Source organism: Trypanosoma conorhini (assembly GCF_003719485.1).
Source record: "Trypanosoma conorhini strain 025E chromosome Unknown Tco_14.4_contig_00178, whole genome shotgun sequence".
Lineage (NCBI taxonomy): Eukaryota > Euglenozoa > Kinetoplastea > Trypanosomatida > Trypanosomatidae > Trypanosoma > Trypanosoma conorhini.
The window spans coordinates 17,147-31,615 of NW_021704266.1; the positions used below are offsets into that span (position 1 = coordinate 17,147).

General features: G+C 57.5%; 3 protein-coding genes across 3 annotated transcripts in view, besides 4 other annotated features; all 3 read right to left on the reverse strand.

Moving 5' to 3' along the window:
- The window catches only part of Tco025E_03772 (uncharacterized protein), a gene marked incomplete at both ends in the record, with an annotated part of 7,656 nt that extends 312 nt beyond the window's left edge, over nt 1-7,344 (reverse strand). Inside the window, one exon of the mRNA XM_029370690.1 lies at nt 1-7,344. This exon is cut by the window's left edge and continues 312 nt beyond it. Within this exon, the coding sequence (XP_029229189.1) occupies nt 1-7,344 (7,344 nt within the window).
- Nucleotides 7,345-7,469: 125 nt separating this feature from the next.
- Nucleotides 7,470-7,490: a microsatellite.
- Nucleotides 7,491-7,691: 201 nt separating this feature from the next.
- Nucleotides 7,692-7,723: a sequence feature (A-rich).
- An 88-nt stretch (nt 7,724-7,811) lies between these two features.
- Nucleotides 7,812-9,164, reverse strand: Tco025E_03773 (retinol dehydrogenase 14; the record flags this gene model as incomplete). The annotated part of the gene is made up of 1 exon (XM_029370691.1): nt 7,812-9,164. The coding sequence occupies one exon, from the start codon at nt 9,162-9,164 to the stop codon at nt 7,812-7,814; it is 1,353 nt and encodes a 450-aa protein (XP_029229190.1).
- Nucleotides 9,165-9,602: 438 nt separating this feature from the next.
- Nucleotides 9,603-9,625: a microsatellite.
- Nucleotides 9,626-9,727: 102 nt separating this feature from the next.
- Tco025E_03774 (uncharacterized protein) lies at nt 9,728-14,065 on the reverse strand (the record flags this gene model as incomplete). The annotated part of the gene is made up of 1 exon (XM_029370692.1): nt 9,728-14,065. The coding sequence occupies one exon, from the start codon at nt 14,063-14,065 to the stop codon at nt 9,728-9,730; it is 4,338 nt and encodes a 1,445-aa protein (XP_029229191.1).
- Nucleotides 14,066-14,369: 304 nt separating this feature from the next.
- Nucleotides 14,370-14,413: a sequence feature (GA-rich).
- The last annotated feature ends 56 nt before the right edge of the window (nt 14,414-14,469 follow it).

Below are 14,469 nucleotides of genomic sequence, written 5' to 3' on the forward strand. Positions count from 1 at the left end.
GTGCCTCCACTGTGGCCCGCTGACCCTGGTGGAGAATGCACAAAATAAGACGGAGGCCACCGGATCCCGCGTCCCCGCATGAGCGTGGGCGCTTCCGTGTGGCAAACCGCTCTCAGACTTCTCGGCCAATGCAGCACTTAGGCTCCCTGTATTGCTCTCTGAGGGCGATGGCGTTGCCTTCCGCTTCCGACCTGTCTTTGCGGCCCTTCTGGAGTCCGGTTTTGTGGGCTTCTTCCGTTCCACTGTGCCCCGCAGTTCCGCTTCGTCAGCAACCGCTCCTTCGGCGGCAACTGCTTCTTCGGCGGCAACTGCTTCTTCGGCGGCAACTGCTTCGTCTTCGTGGCCCTTCTGCTGCAGTATGTGACAAGGGCCTTCTTTCCCCGAATTTGACGCGTCGATCGGTTGCCCGGCGTCGTCACCGCTTCCCCGTTGGGCGTCCGGCACGGCGCTGGCGCTATTCCGACTCTGACGGGCGCGCTCCTCTGCGACAAGGCCGCGAGGGCTGGACAAACTCCCGTTGCTTGCACCTTGCCCATCAGGCGCCTCCCCCGTCGCGAGGCCGCTTCTCAGCAGGGCACTTTTACTTCCCGTAGTGTCCATTTTAGGTTCCTCGCCGACCCTGCTTCTTGACATATCCCTAGAGGAGGTCATACTTTCCCTAACCCAGGGAGGTTGCGAGTGACTCCTGCTGGACGCCGACACCTTCTCCTTCCAACTCGCGTCATCGCGAGAAGCCGCATCCCCCTCACGGCGTTTCGGCGCTCCTTCACGGACGCTCGACTGACTCAGCACGTGCGTGTCTCGTGTCGTACTCCTTGGCGAAGGCAGCACACTCACCTGTGAAAGCATCCCCCCGTCACGCCACAGCAAAGGCAACTCTTCTACTTCGGGCCTGGATACATTCTCAACCTCCACTGAGGAGGTACGCGCAGTTTCACAGCGGTGCTCCTGGACACTCCCAGCGGACAAAGTAGAGCACGGTTCCTCCTCCTCTTGGGACACCTCCAGCCCCCGCAGAAAAGCGGCACCCACCGAGGTTTGCGTGCATGCCCCCTCCCGCTTAGGCTTGCGATGACCCGTCACAGCGCACGCATGAAGGCAACCTGCGAGTGTCACTACCGTCCCACCGATAGGCTGACGGGTTGGTTGCGAGTTCGGGCTAGAGCTTTTCAATGGTGGGGGAAAACTTAGGCGTCGCTTCCGCTTCCGCTTTACCTGTTTTGTTGCCCGAGAGTCCTTCGGCACCTCAACCGCGGAGCCAAGACGAGGGCAGGGAGCAGCCTCTGCAGACTGCAGTTTCCTCGCAGGAGCCGAAGATTTCGCATCGGTTGCCGTCCTGGAATCCACCTGCGTGGCTGCTTGCCTCTCGGCCACAGGTGGAGGTCGACTGTCCTCCGAGCTCCGCTTGCGCGCGACGGCTCCTCTGGCATCGCCCGGCGCAGTCCCTGCAACGTCCCCTCGGTCCTTGGCACGCTGCGCCTCCGCGACCGCAGACAAGTGCGTCGTGACGTCTCGTAACATCGCAGTGTCACACGTTTGCGTCGGTGGCTCTGGCAAAGCGGGGCGTTCAATTTCCCCCACTTTTAGTGCAACGTCGTGCGCCTCCACCCACCTTGCAAGTGTCTCCTGAACGACTTCTGGCACAGAAACGATGGTGCCGCTCAGAGGGAAGCTGAAAGCATCCACCGATTTCATACTTTTAGTTTTAGAGCTTTCGACACGCTTTTTTTTCGGGCGACCCTTCCCTTTCCGTGTGGCATCCGCCTCCGTTGTTTTCTTGATCGCGTCTTCTCCCTCAGTCTCGGCCTGCGTTTCTTCGGCATCGTGCCTCTTCTCCGGAGCACTCATCGCCGCCAAGATGGGCGACGGCAGCGCGGAGACGTGCGGGGTCTCGCCCATGCCGTGTCTCGCCCACTGCGGTGCCGCCGCAAGGAGCTCGGCGAATGCGGCGATGAGGTTGGGCTCCAGGCTCACGCCGTCAGCGGTCTCCTTCGCTTCCCGTGACGGAAGTTTGTCAAGAAACTTGTTCGCCTCTAAATTGACGTTGTGCAGCCCCACCAGCATGCCGCCGCTTTCCGGTGGCTGCGCGAACAAGTTCCTCTTCAGTTCGCCCGCGGCGTTGTCCATGATGTTCACCGCGGCCAACTGGTGGCGGTAAAAGGTGTTTTGCACCACGTGCCCCAGCGAGCGGGGGTTGAACCGCACGCCAATGACGCCCCGGAGAAAGGTGTTCTGTCGCAGCAGCATTTGACAGCCGCCCTCCAGAAGGACGGCGAGGTCGCCGGCAAGGAAGGACGAGCCTTCCACGAGCCCACCGCCGCCGGACTGCAGGAGCGGCTGCAGCATCTTCGACCCCCCAACGAAGCTGCACTGGCGGAACGCCGGGGTGGAGGCGTGGTGGGCAGACACAAGCGCCGGGGAGCCGGTTGGGCGAGCAACGAAGGAGCACAAGTTAAAATGACCACAGCCGAGCTGGCACACCTCCACTGCCGTGGCGCAACGGATAAAGTAGCTGTTGCTAACCGTGCCATTGCCACCCACCGCCACCCGCACACCGCAGGCTAGCTCGTAGAAGAGGCATTCGAGTACAAGGCCCTTTCCAGAGCGGCCCTGCACGACGCCGGTGCCTTCCGTTCCGAGAAAGATACAGCGGTAAAGCGTAACCCCAACGCCTTCCTCCATCGTAACAGCGGTAGAGCGCGTGGAGGCAAAGGAGTTGTAGGCCAAAACGCATTGGTCGTGCTCGATTGCGCCGGAGGCGAAAATGTCACTTGACGCACTAGACCCAAAAGTACAGGCGACAACATGTGCCGCGGTTCCTTCATTTATTTGTATGGCGACACCATTCCCCTCAAAGGTGCTACTGTTAACGGTAGCAGTCCCGCCGGTGCCCTCCAACTGCACCCCGCACGCGTTGCCACAGTACCGATTAAAGGCGAAGTGCCCAATCCCACCGCCGCGAACGCATAGAGCAACGCTACCGGAGGCAGTATGATGCAAAAATGAGCTATCAACAACAATTGGGGCTGCCCCCGCCGTCACAAGCAACCCGTACTCACTACTTTCCTTAAACGCATTGCGCCACAAATATGCAGAGGCGTTTTCCTCGCAGCGGCAGCCACATCGATTTTTTTCAAAAGTGTTGCCAAACACATTTCCGCAGAGCCCTGCACCGTGGAGCACGATGCCTGTCTGACAAGCGTGGAAGCAGTTGTTGTAGACGAAGACCTGGGAGGTCCGTTCCAGAAAGATGCCGCAGGTGTCCGCCGCGAATGTGTTGCCGTGCACCAAAACGACGGTTCCCTTGGCAGAAATAAAGACACCCTGAGAGGCGTTTCCATTGAAGCAGTTGCCAGCAATGTGTACCTCCCCGCCGTCACCGTCGACGCTTATCGCGTACTGGCTCTGGGCGGCAAAGGTGGAGGCCTTCACTTCCACACACGCCGCATCGGAGACGGTAATCGCCCTCGCATTTTCCTTGAAGTCGCACTCCTCAATGGCCGCCACAGCCGCCTCCGAGGCCTTTACACCCTCCCGAGACGTTTCAAAGCTGCAGGCCTTTAGTAGCGTCTTGGGGCCCTTGTAGACATGGACGCCGGTATCTGCGCCACCGTGGAAGACGCATCCCTCGAGCAGGATTTGGCTCCGCGTCTCGTCACAGACCTCGCCGGCGCAGGAGACCCCGGTCTCATTGTTTGCAAAGACACACGCTGAGAGCCGTGAAAAGTCAGAAGGCGTCCCACAAATAAAAAAGTCAACAGCGAGGCTGAGGTGCTGCACGACGCATCGGGTCAGCTTCACGACGGACCTCGCACGCACCCCAACCGGGGCATGCTCCACGATGCAATCCTGCAACTCCGGCATGGAGCCGGCCTGGGCCTCGAGGTTTGTCTCCGCATTGTGCGTCAAGTGGCAGGCTGACAGCAGCGGACGAGTTTTTCCGCTGCAGAGCACCCCCACTGCGGCGTTGCGGGCAAATGTGCACCCTTCAAAACGCACACACGCCTCCAACACAGCTCCACCCTTTGCATTTTGCAGCACCTCGGAATTTTTGAAGGTCGGGAACATTTTCTGCTCATCCTGCTCCGCTCCTCCGGTCGCCTCCGCGTCGTCCGCGTCAACGGCACTGTCCACCTTTAGGCCGCAGTCGCCCGAATCAGTAATGGTCAAGTGGGTGAGCACCGAGTTGCCCGAAGGCCGGCCAAGCAGCAGGACACCGCATCGCAGAGAGCCGCGCACGACGGTTGAATCGATCGTCGCGACGGTCCCGCGCTGCAGAAGAATTCCCTGGCCACATTCTACGACCGTCGTGCAGTTTACGACGCCAGAGCCACAGGCTTCAAACAAGATACCGGCCTCCGCACATCCCCGGATAGTCACCTGAGAGAGCGTCGGTGACGCCAATGTAGTGTCATTGCTCATGGTGAGAGTATTGCTTGCCGTGTTCGCGGTGGCGGCTCTTTGACTAGATGTCCCGCGACGACTATGCTGTGAGGCTGGCCTGTCCTGCTCCGGGCTGAAGCAGACGCCCGTGCCGCAGGCATCGATGTTTGAGTGCTCCACCAGTAAGCGCGACGTGGCGGAGGCTGTCACGCCGACACAAGGACACCCCGAGACGTCGCAGCGCGAGAGAAACACCGCCCCGCCTTCCCGCACGACGACACCACGTCCACACCCTGGAGCGCAAGCACTGACTTTGCACAACTCAAGGCGTACGATGCTCTGCCTCGCACTTAGCACGCCCACCTCGCAAAGGCTTCCATCAATGGTGCAGTTAATAAACCTTGGCTCGCCTGCGTCCCCCACCAGTGCCGGTGCACCGACAGCCTTCACGCCTCGGCACTGTTCCGAGATGCAGCACTGCTCAAACACCACCGCACCTGCCTGCTCCATCCGGATGCCATCCTCATTGCTGCCCTTGATGACGCAGTGCTCAAAGCGACACACGCCCCCGTTTTGCACGAGCACGCCAGCCACCCCAGAGTCCTTGACGGTAACAAGGCTCAGCGTCACGCTAGCAGTTGGGCCGTTGACCACCACGCCAAATTGCTTTGGTTTTAGAATTTTAATGGATGTAAAGTTTGCATGTGTATCACTCATCATACACAGTCCCACAGTGCAGTTGACGATACGATGGTCTCGCACCTGCGCTGTGGCACCGGTGCGGGCACAGATCCCCACCTCACTCTCCTCAATGACGTTGCCATGGATATCTCCAGTCGAGAGAAGTTCGATTCCCGTTTTGACAGCCGCGATGGTGTTAGCCTGCACGGCGACGGCCTCGCTCGAGTTGCATGCCACCCCAAAACCTTTACAGAGGCGAATCTCATTCTCGTCAACAACGCCGCTGGAACCTCGCGTGAACTGCACCCCGTAAGCAAATCCCTCGATGTAGCAGCGGATTACTTTGCACTGCGTCCCGGTGCCATCCACGTGAATGGCGCCGGCGCTACCATTTCTGAATTTGTTCTTTTCAATGACGGCTGTGGCGCCCGAGCCAATTTGAATGGCAACCGCGGAAAAGTCATCCATGGTGTTTCCATCAACCATGACGTTGGCGTGGTCAATCGCGTACACCGCCATGGCAGTCAAGTCGCGGAAACAATTATTACTAACAACAGCGCTGCTCTCCTTTCCCTCCACAATCACCCCATGTTGACCAAGTGTGATGTCGTTTCCTTTCGCCTGCAGGGAGCCACCTGCCTTTACATACATCGTTTCCCCGAAGGAGCTCATACTGTTACGTTCAAACGTGGCGCATCCTCCATCTTCCACCAAAACCCCTTCACTTGCGCCGGAGTACATGACATTCTCAAGCGCCGTACACTCACTATGACTTGTCACCACCACGGAGGCGCAGGCGCTGCCCTCAATGGTGTTGTCACGCAAACTCGCCTTGCTGCGTCCTGTGAGAACTACATGGTGCACAGAGGACTCCCGCAGGGCGTTCTTCTCTGCCACGATGCAACTTCCCTGTCGCAAGAAAACACTGGTAGAAGTTCCATCAATGAGCGTCGATCGCAGCGTCGCATTCGAGCTCTCTTGCAGAAAAACTCCGTACATGCCACTTTTGCACCCGTGTATGACATTGTCATCAATGACGACGCTGCCACGGCGCAGTACAGAGAAGGCGGCTACGCGGTTGCCTGTTAACGTGTTCCTTCTGATGGTGCTGGCCGCACAGTTTCCAAGCAGGGTAATGCCGACGGAACTCTCCGCGATACTGCACCCGCTGACCTCAATGGCAGCGTGATCCACAAGGATGCCGTAGTGAACATTTCTGTACAACTCACACTGTTGCAGCGCGACAGTGTAGGACTTCTCGGCAGTGACTTGGCAGACAGCCGTGGAAGAGACAAAGATGCCACCGCCACACATCTGAACGTCATTTTTCAAGGCAACCAGTGAGGCCCTTTCTCCAACGACCATCCCCCACGCGGAGCAGCCAATAATGCGGTTGTTGCAAAGACGCTCCTTTGGCAGCTTGCAGTCCTTGAAGTAAAACCCTGTGACACCGTTGCAAAGCAGATTTCCCGTAAGAAAAGGCGTTGCCCCATTCATAACACCCACCAGCGATGCCCATCCAGCTGAGTTTTCCTCGTACAACATCTGGGGAAAGTGCACCGAGGCGGGATCCACTTCCTCCTGGTTCGCCGTCTCCCCACCACCCCGAATGATATTCTCGCAAAAGACAGGCTCGCATTGATTACACAGTCGAGCGCTAATTAGCACCGCCACATTCTTTTGCCCCTGCTTTTGTGCGATACAGTTTTGCCGCATATCGGGTTTTCCATTCGTGTTGATGTACACACACTGCTCGTTGTGGTAGCTGATATCATTACTCACGTAGACGCCGCCGCTGCTGCCGGTGAGGGACAAACCACACCCGTGGTCTGAGTTGCAGATGTGGCAATGGGAGATGCGCGGGGTGGCATCGTGGGAAACGTACACGGAGGAGATTTCACAGTCCTGAATGAGTGGGCTGCCGCTTTCAATTACTATGCCTTGACTATCGGAGGTTTTTGTCCCTTTTGCCACAATACACAAATTCTCCACGAGGACCGGTCCATCCGTGATGATTTTCAAGCACGGCCCCCGGGAAACAATCACCGGCGGTTCTCCGTCCTTGGCGCTACAGAGCTCGAGGGGGTGACTGATGGTCAGCGCCTCAAAGTACCTCCCGCTCTCCACTTCGATGCGGTCGTAGGGGCGCGAGCCGCGGATGGCGTCGGATATTTGGCGGTACGACGACGTGACACTTTTGCCGACCCGTATGCGTCGGGCCTCGTTCCCGGAGAAGTTGCTCACATATCGCGTGGGTGCATCCGCCGCCCCCAGAAACATGCCTCAGCTGCGCTCCAGCACCGGTGCAGTGAGGCTGCCGTGTCAAGCGATAATAGAGAGCAAACTACAGCTGCAAGAAATGTACACAGTCCAAGGCGGGCTGCCTATCAGACCCCGACGCGTGGAACAACAACAACAACAACAACTAAAGTAAGAAGAAAGGAAGGAAGGCGTATGTCTCTCTGCCTGCATGGGAGTGGGTGGAAGACGCAAGGCGTCAGGCAGAGTGCAGCCATTTGTTGGGTCGAGGTGGAGGGGAAGAGGAATGCCATTCGCGACACACCGACGGAGGCGAGCAACAACAGCAACGAAAAGGAAACATACACAAATCACCCCCTTCCCTCCGCAAAAAAGAGAAAAAAAAAAAGAGAAGAAAAAATGTCATCCAGAAGAAGGCTGGACCTCTTCTTTTTTTTATTATCACCATTTCTTCTTCCTTTTGCCTGCTATTGAGTATGATGCTCGCGTTATCTGAGCTTGGCGTCTCCGTATTGGCGAAAAATCTTCGCATCCAGCAGTGCATGCGAGGCGAGGTAGGAGAGGGTGAAGCGCCACACTGCGTTCTGCTTGCAGGTTGACATGGAGGCGGCTGGCGCCGGCATCCCGGTGAAAAATGGCGCGTTGGCCCAAAACCCCGCCCTCGCCTCGGCAGCCTTCTGCAGTGCGGCAAAAGCCGCCGTCTGATCATCGCCCATGCGAAAAAAGTGCCCGTTCGTGGCGTCTAGACGTTTGCTGAGGCAAACGTCCGTGACGTACAGCGCGGTGATCGCTGGGGAGAGGCGCAGCAGGGCGCCGATGCCACTGTCGAGGAAACCCGCGAGCGGAAGCCGGCTGTTGGTAAGCAGGCGGCTGCGGGTGGGGCCGGGGTGGAGCGCGTTGACCGTGCAGAAGGGGGCAAGCCGACGGTCTTGCTCGACGTACCGACTCAGTGCCAGGGCAAACAAAAGTCTACACCTCTCTGCCCGACTCCAGCCGTCGTAGCGGTTAAATTTGGAGCAGAACTCGGCTTCCTCATCGTCTCCGTAGGTGTAAAACATATCCCCCTGCGTGGGGTCTGTGCCCCAAGGGAAGGCGCACGAAACGACGACAAAGCGCCAATGCGGTTGGGCTGAGGTGTACAAGTTCAGCTGCTGAATGCGGTGCTGCAGCAGCCTAAGCATCAATAAGCTGTGACCCAGGTGCTGTGTCGCGAACTGCTCTTCCAACCGCTGCGGTGAGAGGCGAGGCGGCGTCGCCATGCAACCCGCAGCACAGACAACCACGCGAATGTTCGCATCACGTACGAGTACAGAACAGAGGTTGCTCACCGCAACGGTGTCACTCATGTCACACACGTGCGTGACAAGGCGTCCCGTCTTCCCCACCCACTCCTTATGTAGCCTGCACTGCCGCTCCACGGCAAACTGCATCATCCGTCCCGCGTGGCGCACAGATTTGAGGGTGCGACAGACGCCATGCACGTTAAAGCCACATAAAACGAGGTTGAGCGCAACATAGAAGCCTATCCCTCCGTACGAGACTCCCGTGACAATGGCGGTGGGCTGTTCCCGGCCGGAGCCCAGTCCCATCCAGAGCGCTCGATCCAGGAAGGACTCATTAAGCGCCAAGATCATGTCTGACGAGCTGAGGCGGCTGTGCTGCGGCGACTGCGGCGCCAGCTGCATGACAAGATCGCGCCGCTCCATCGATGGTTGGCGGTCGCATCTTCGCTTCCACACGCATCCAACGCGGACGCACATAATGTAGAAGTCCACCAACGCCGCTAAAGTGCCACGTAGGAGGAAGCAGAGATATCCCACCGTCGCCGCGAGGAGGTGCATGGGCCACAACTTCCACCGGTGGGTGCTAACCGCGGCGCGGTCCCGCGTGCCACCAATTCCCAGCCCCAGGAAAGGGGAGGACAAAATAAGGGGCAACGACACACACGCACGCGCTATATCTCTCTTTCCTCCCCTTATTTCAAGAACCCAAGGCGGCAGGCCACCACGACGCGGGGCCGCAAGAAAAGAGGAAAAAAAAAGAAGATAATAATAATAGTAGTAATTTACAAGAAGGAACAAAGACGAGCCTCCCCTCTCTTGCGTAAGGAGGGTGTGCAGGCAGATCCGTGGGCCTACGCGTGCAGCGTTAAGAAGCAGAAATACGTGGCTGTGCATGCAAGTTTTTTTTTTCTCGTTGAGGATCCAGCCTTGGGAGCAACACCACCAAAGACTTCACTTCCCTCCACAACAACCTCAGCAGAGGAGCCCTTTAAGCGTAAAGAAAAAAAAAAGAAAAAAAATGGCAGTTCCCCATTTAACCCAATGCATCCACCCACCCATCCAGGCGCAAGCGAGACAGTGAGAGAGAAAGAGAGTGAGAAAGCGCCTTCTTCGTCGTTGCTCTAGGCATCCATCCAAACAATTTCTTCAGGAGATGCACGGTAAGTGATGGGCAGTCGATCACCCACACAATTATCTTGCTGTAGCATGGCCAGAACCTGTTTCCAGTGCTCCGAGTGCTGCAGAAGAGCGTCGCTGCCAACCATGACCATCGCAAAGCGTGCACGACTGCAGGAGACGATCATGCGGTTTCGCATCCGCAAAAACTCCGTTAGACGTTCCGTTCGCACCAGGGAGAGAATCACGACGTCGTTCTCATCCCCCTGAAAAAGATCCACCGTGCTCACGGCAACTTCGCTGAAGGCGCGTAGGCGCAGTGAGGTGCGAAGCATCCGACACTGACCGAGGTACGGGGTTATTACCGTGATGGACTTCTGATGCACCCCCTCTGACGTCAGGTGCGCCACAAGCTTGCTCACCATCTCCACCTCCTTAACGTTGACCTTGCTGCGGCTGCCCGACGGCTCCTCCTCTGGGTGACCGTGACGCCAGAAAAAGACGCGCTTTGCCAAGCCTGGTAGGCGGTCAATGTACTTCACACCAGTAGCCGAGATGAAGGGTCGGGTGAGGAGACCCTCATTGTCCAGCAAGGCCTGCGTCTGGTAAAAAGGCCGCACCAGCCGCGAGATGAGCGGATGCATGCGACGTTGCTCCGTCAGACAAATGGGTCGAATGCGTCTCGCGAGGCGTTCAAAGAGAGACATGTTAAGCTTATTGACTTTCTCATAGACAAACGTCTCGACCTTCGGCTGCAATTGGTAGTGGTCGCCAACAAGCACAACCTGTTGCAGAGAATCGGTCATACATGCAAGTAGCTGTGACTCGAGAACCTCGGCAGCCTCTTCCACCACCAGCACACTTGGACGCAGCGAGCGTAACAGATTTTGATTTTTAGCACAACCAGTAGTTGTGAGTCCAACCACGTCTGCTCCCTGAAGCAGCTCCAACTTCACCTCATCCATGGCATGGTTGCGTATTGTCACGACATTCAGGATGGCGTCCATAATCAACTGGCAGTCTCGTGCCTTGGCGGAGATGCAGTCGCGGATAAGAAAGGCGTAGTACTCATGACGAAGCACAGGATCAAGGCTCCAGAGTGAAAGCAGTTCCTCTGGCACACCTTCGGGGCACTTGGGCGGATGCCGCGCCAGTTCCATCGCCTCAGCGGAGAGGTACGTTGTGGGAAGTGCGTCGTTAAAGTCGCGGCTCTCCTCTTCCCGGCGCATCTCCTGAAAGACGCTAAGCGGTGCGCCGCCGTCTTCGTCCGCCTCGGCGGTCCCAGAAGCCGCGGCGGCGGCCGTGGAACGCCGCTGCACCGCGTCCAGGCACGCCGACAGCTGCGTTCGAAGGAGGTCAAGGAAGAGCGTCCGCTCCGCGGTGCGGGTGGAGGTGCCGACGTACTGCTTCCCCTGCAGCCACTCGTCGCGGTCCTCGTAGCGCAACGACTTCCGCTGCTCCTCTGTGAGCCACCTCTCAAAAAGGGACTTGGGCACCCGCCCAGATTCCAAGTAGTGAATTTCCTTGAGCAGCCGCTCTAGTCGCTGAGTCATGAGAAACAAACGCTCCTTGAGGCTGTTGAGCGCCGTCTTGTCCGTCTTTGTTCGGAGCAAGGTGCCAAGATTGTAGGCGTCCAGCATAGACTCTCGGGAGCGACCACCGATGCGCACAATACGCTTGCCACGTGGAAAAAGGTCGGAGGCGCCCTTGAAAGCCCCCCCAATGAGCTGTTGAGCAATGCGGGGTCTCTCATCTTCCCACAATCCACTCCGCAGCAAGTCCGCGAGGAATTCATCCAGGGCGTGGTTCTTGTATGTGATGATAACAATAGGTCCAACTTTGGGCAACATGTCCTCGGCCGAGGTAGAGCGAAGCTGATCCACGTCAATGGAACGAAGGATGTCTCCCGAAGCCACCAGTTGCTTGTAGCGAATGTACACCTCCACCACACGGCACCCGATAAATGACTTGCCTGTACCTGGTGGTCCCTGCACCAGCAGAACGTCGGAGGTAGGAAGGCAGCGCATCACCTCCTCCTGGCCCGCGTCAAGCGCAAAGCGATCGTTAACCGTATCAATAAGTTCCAAGAAGGAAGACTCGCAGTGGGGCGGAACGTAGGAGACAAGATCCCCCGGGCTTCTGAGGTTTGCCTTGGCCGACGCAGGCGCCTTTGCGGCAGCCTCGGCGCTCACCAAAGTGGAAGCCAGAGGAAGCGGCATCGCAAGCGGACCAAGAAAAGCACTCAACGCCTTCATGATACTTTTGTAGCCTATCATGAAGATGGACGTCATCAGGATGCAGGAGTGATCGGTCTTGCCAAGTCGTTCGTTGCGCTTCAGATTTTCAATTAAAGTATCAAACCCGACGCTCGACTCACAGGGCGCCACGACGATCAAACCCCCAGCCAAAAATTGTGCGTTACACGAGGTCACAAGGCCCCAGAAAATTTCACCTGCGGAAATGACACTGCGGTCGAGACTCGTCGTAATGCACACCGTGGTGCCGGGGAGAAGTTGTGCGGAAACGTCTGCCATTGCACTCTTCGGCTGCACGTATAAGATGTAGCTGTCGGGTGAGGCGTAGTCCTTGTCCCGCGTCAACACACGACCCATGAAGCGAACTCTGTCGAACACCCGCGCGTATGGAATCTCCGCCTCAGTTTCGGCCGTAGGCTTGTAGTGCGGGAGTGTATAACTTACTGCAGGAAGAAGGCGACTCACCGACTCAAAGGTGTCAGCGCGTAGGAGACGACACTGATCCGTGATAAAGGTCTCCGTGGAGTCATACTCCGTCGCACCATTCACAGGGAGGTTCTTGGGCGTGAAAACAGAGTGGGGGTCTGGCGGAGGGACGGCAAATTCCTCGGCGGTGGGAATGAGCAGGGTTGCCACCTCCTCCCACTGCTGGCACCGCAAACGCCGTAGAGCGGCCTCTATTTTCCTCCTTCTGGCTGCTGCTACCACTACTGGCACACCACCTCCTGGCGCCGTTGTTTTTGCTGCCACGCAGCAGGAGGAGGAGGAGGAGGCGGCGGCGGCGGCGGCGGCGGCGGCGGCGGCGGCGGCGGCGTGGCTTGCCGTCAGCAGTGATGTCAGCGTCGCCTCCACCTCCCCAGTGAGGTCGGCGGTGGCACCCGTGTAGTGCCGGAGGAGCAGGATAAGGTTCACCACTTCCATCCAGCGCTCCACCATCATTGGCATCTCTTCCTCAAGCTTGAGCTCCCCACTCTTCACGAGCGCATCGAGCAGCATTGTGGGGAAAAAAGGGGCGACGTCCGCCTTCTTTGAGGTGCGCAGCATCAACGCAAGGAACGACTCAAGCAACGGGATATGAATGGGTTCTCGGTTGCCAACAAAGGTGGTGAGCTCCACAAGCGTATGCACCGCGTCGACGAAGGCGGCTGCCGGCATGCCAAGCAGCAGGCCCAAAACGACATGCCACTCATGCGTGTGCGTCATAATAGCCTTGATGACATCTATGGGCTGCGTCGCGACTTTGCAGCGCTGCAGGAACTTTTGCGTATCCTCCAGCGTGATGTTGGGCCGTTCAGGTCGAATATCAACGGCAAGTGGGTACTCTCGGCTGTGATCGATCTTGAGTGTCACGGCATCACCAACGGCAATCTCCTTGACACCATAGTCCACACGATCCATGAAAAACTTCACGTCACCCACCCCGGGAACCCGTATGAAGCCGATGCCGTAATTCGTATCGATGCGTCCCACGGCCCCGTGACGTCGCTCCTCCGCAAAGAGCAGAAGCTCCTTCTTTGGCTTGGGGCGCATAAATTGGTTATTGCCCCCACGCCTCTGCTGTGCCCCTTCCGCGCCGTTTCTCCTTCCAAGAAAGCAGGCAGAGGACCCCTTCAACTGCTTCTCTTGCAAAAGCTTGCAACGCTCAATCTCCGCCTGGTGGGCGACGAAGCGTGACATGATGCGACTTCGCCCCAGCGTCCCATGTCCACCAACAATGCCATTGACGTCTCTCTCCGTGCCTGCACCCAGACACAGCTGATCGCAATTCCGTCGAGTGTGCCCTTGACTTCTGCAGTGCCGGCACCAACGCTCCTCGCGAAGCAGCAGCAGATCATTTTGAAGCCACCACTGCAGCGCCTCCTTCTGCTCCTCCGTACGGGAGGGATCCATAAAAATATTCCGCCAAAGTTCCTTTTCCTCTACGTGGGTGTCCGCATACTTGGACAAGGCGGGGTGAAAGCCCATGATGCGCAGAAATGTCCAGCCATTGCACAGAACGTCTTCGGGATCAGCCCAGTCAACACAGGCGTTTTTCGCATCCGTCCACGTGTCCTCCAGTGCAATCTCAGTTTCAGCAGACTCAAGCATTTGCCCTCAGCCAGACTAAACCACAAAACCAGGCCAGGTGAAGAAGGAACGGGGGTGGTTGAAGTTATGGTCTTTATTACTCGGTTTGCCCCTTTTCTTCCCGTTTTTTTTTCTCCTCACCGTTATTTTTTTTGCTATTTTTTTAAATTTTTTCTCACCCTTTTTTCCTCTTCTTAAAGTGAATCTGAGCCTTGCAGAAGTGACAGGTTTGGGACCTCCCCTCCCTTCAATGAGGCGCCTACTACGCCCAGTCCTCTCTCTCTGCTAACGGAGAAAATTACAGTCCGAGGAAGATAAAAAGGCGGATAGTGAGAGTGTGTGTGTGAGAGAGAGAGAGAGAGAGAGAGACGTTAGTAAACCCGCTTGGGGCACAATTCAAGTCGGGGTGCCACTCGTGTGATCTC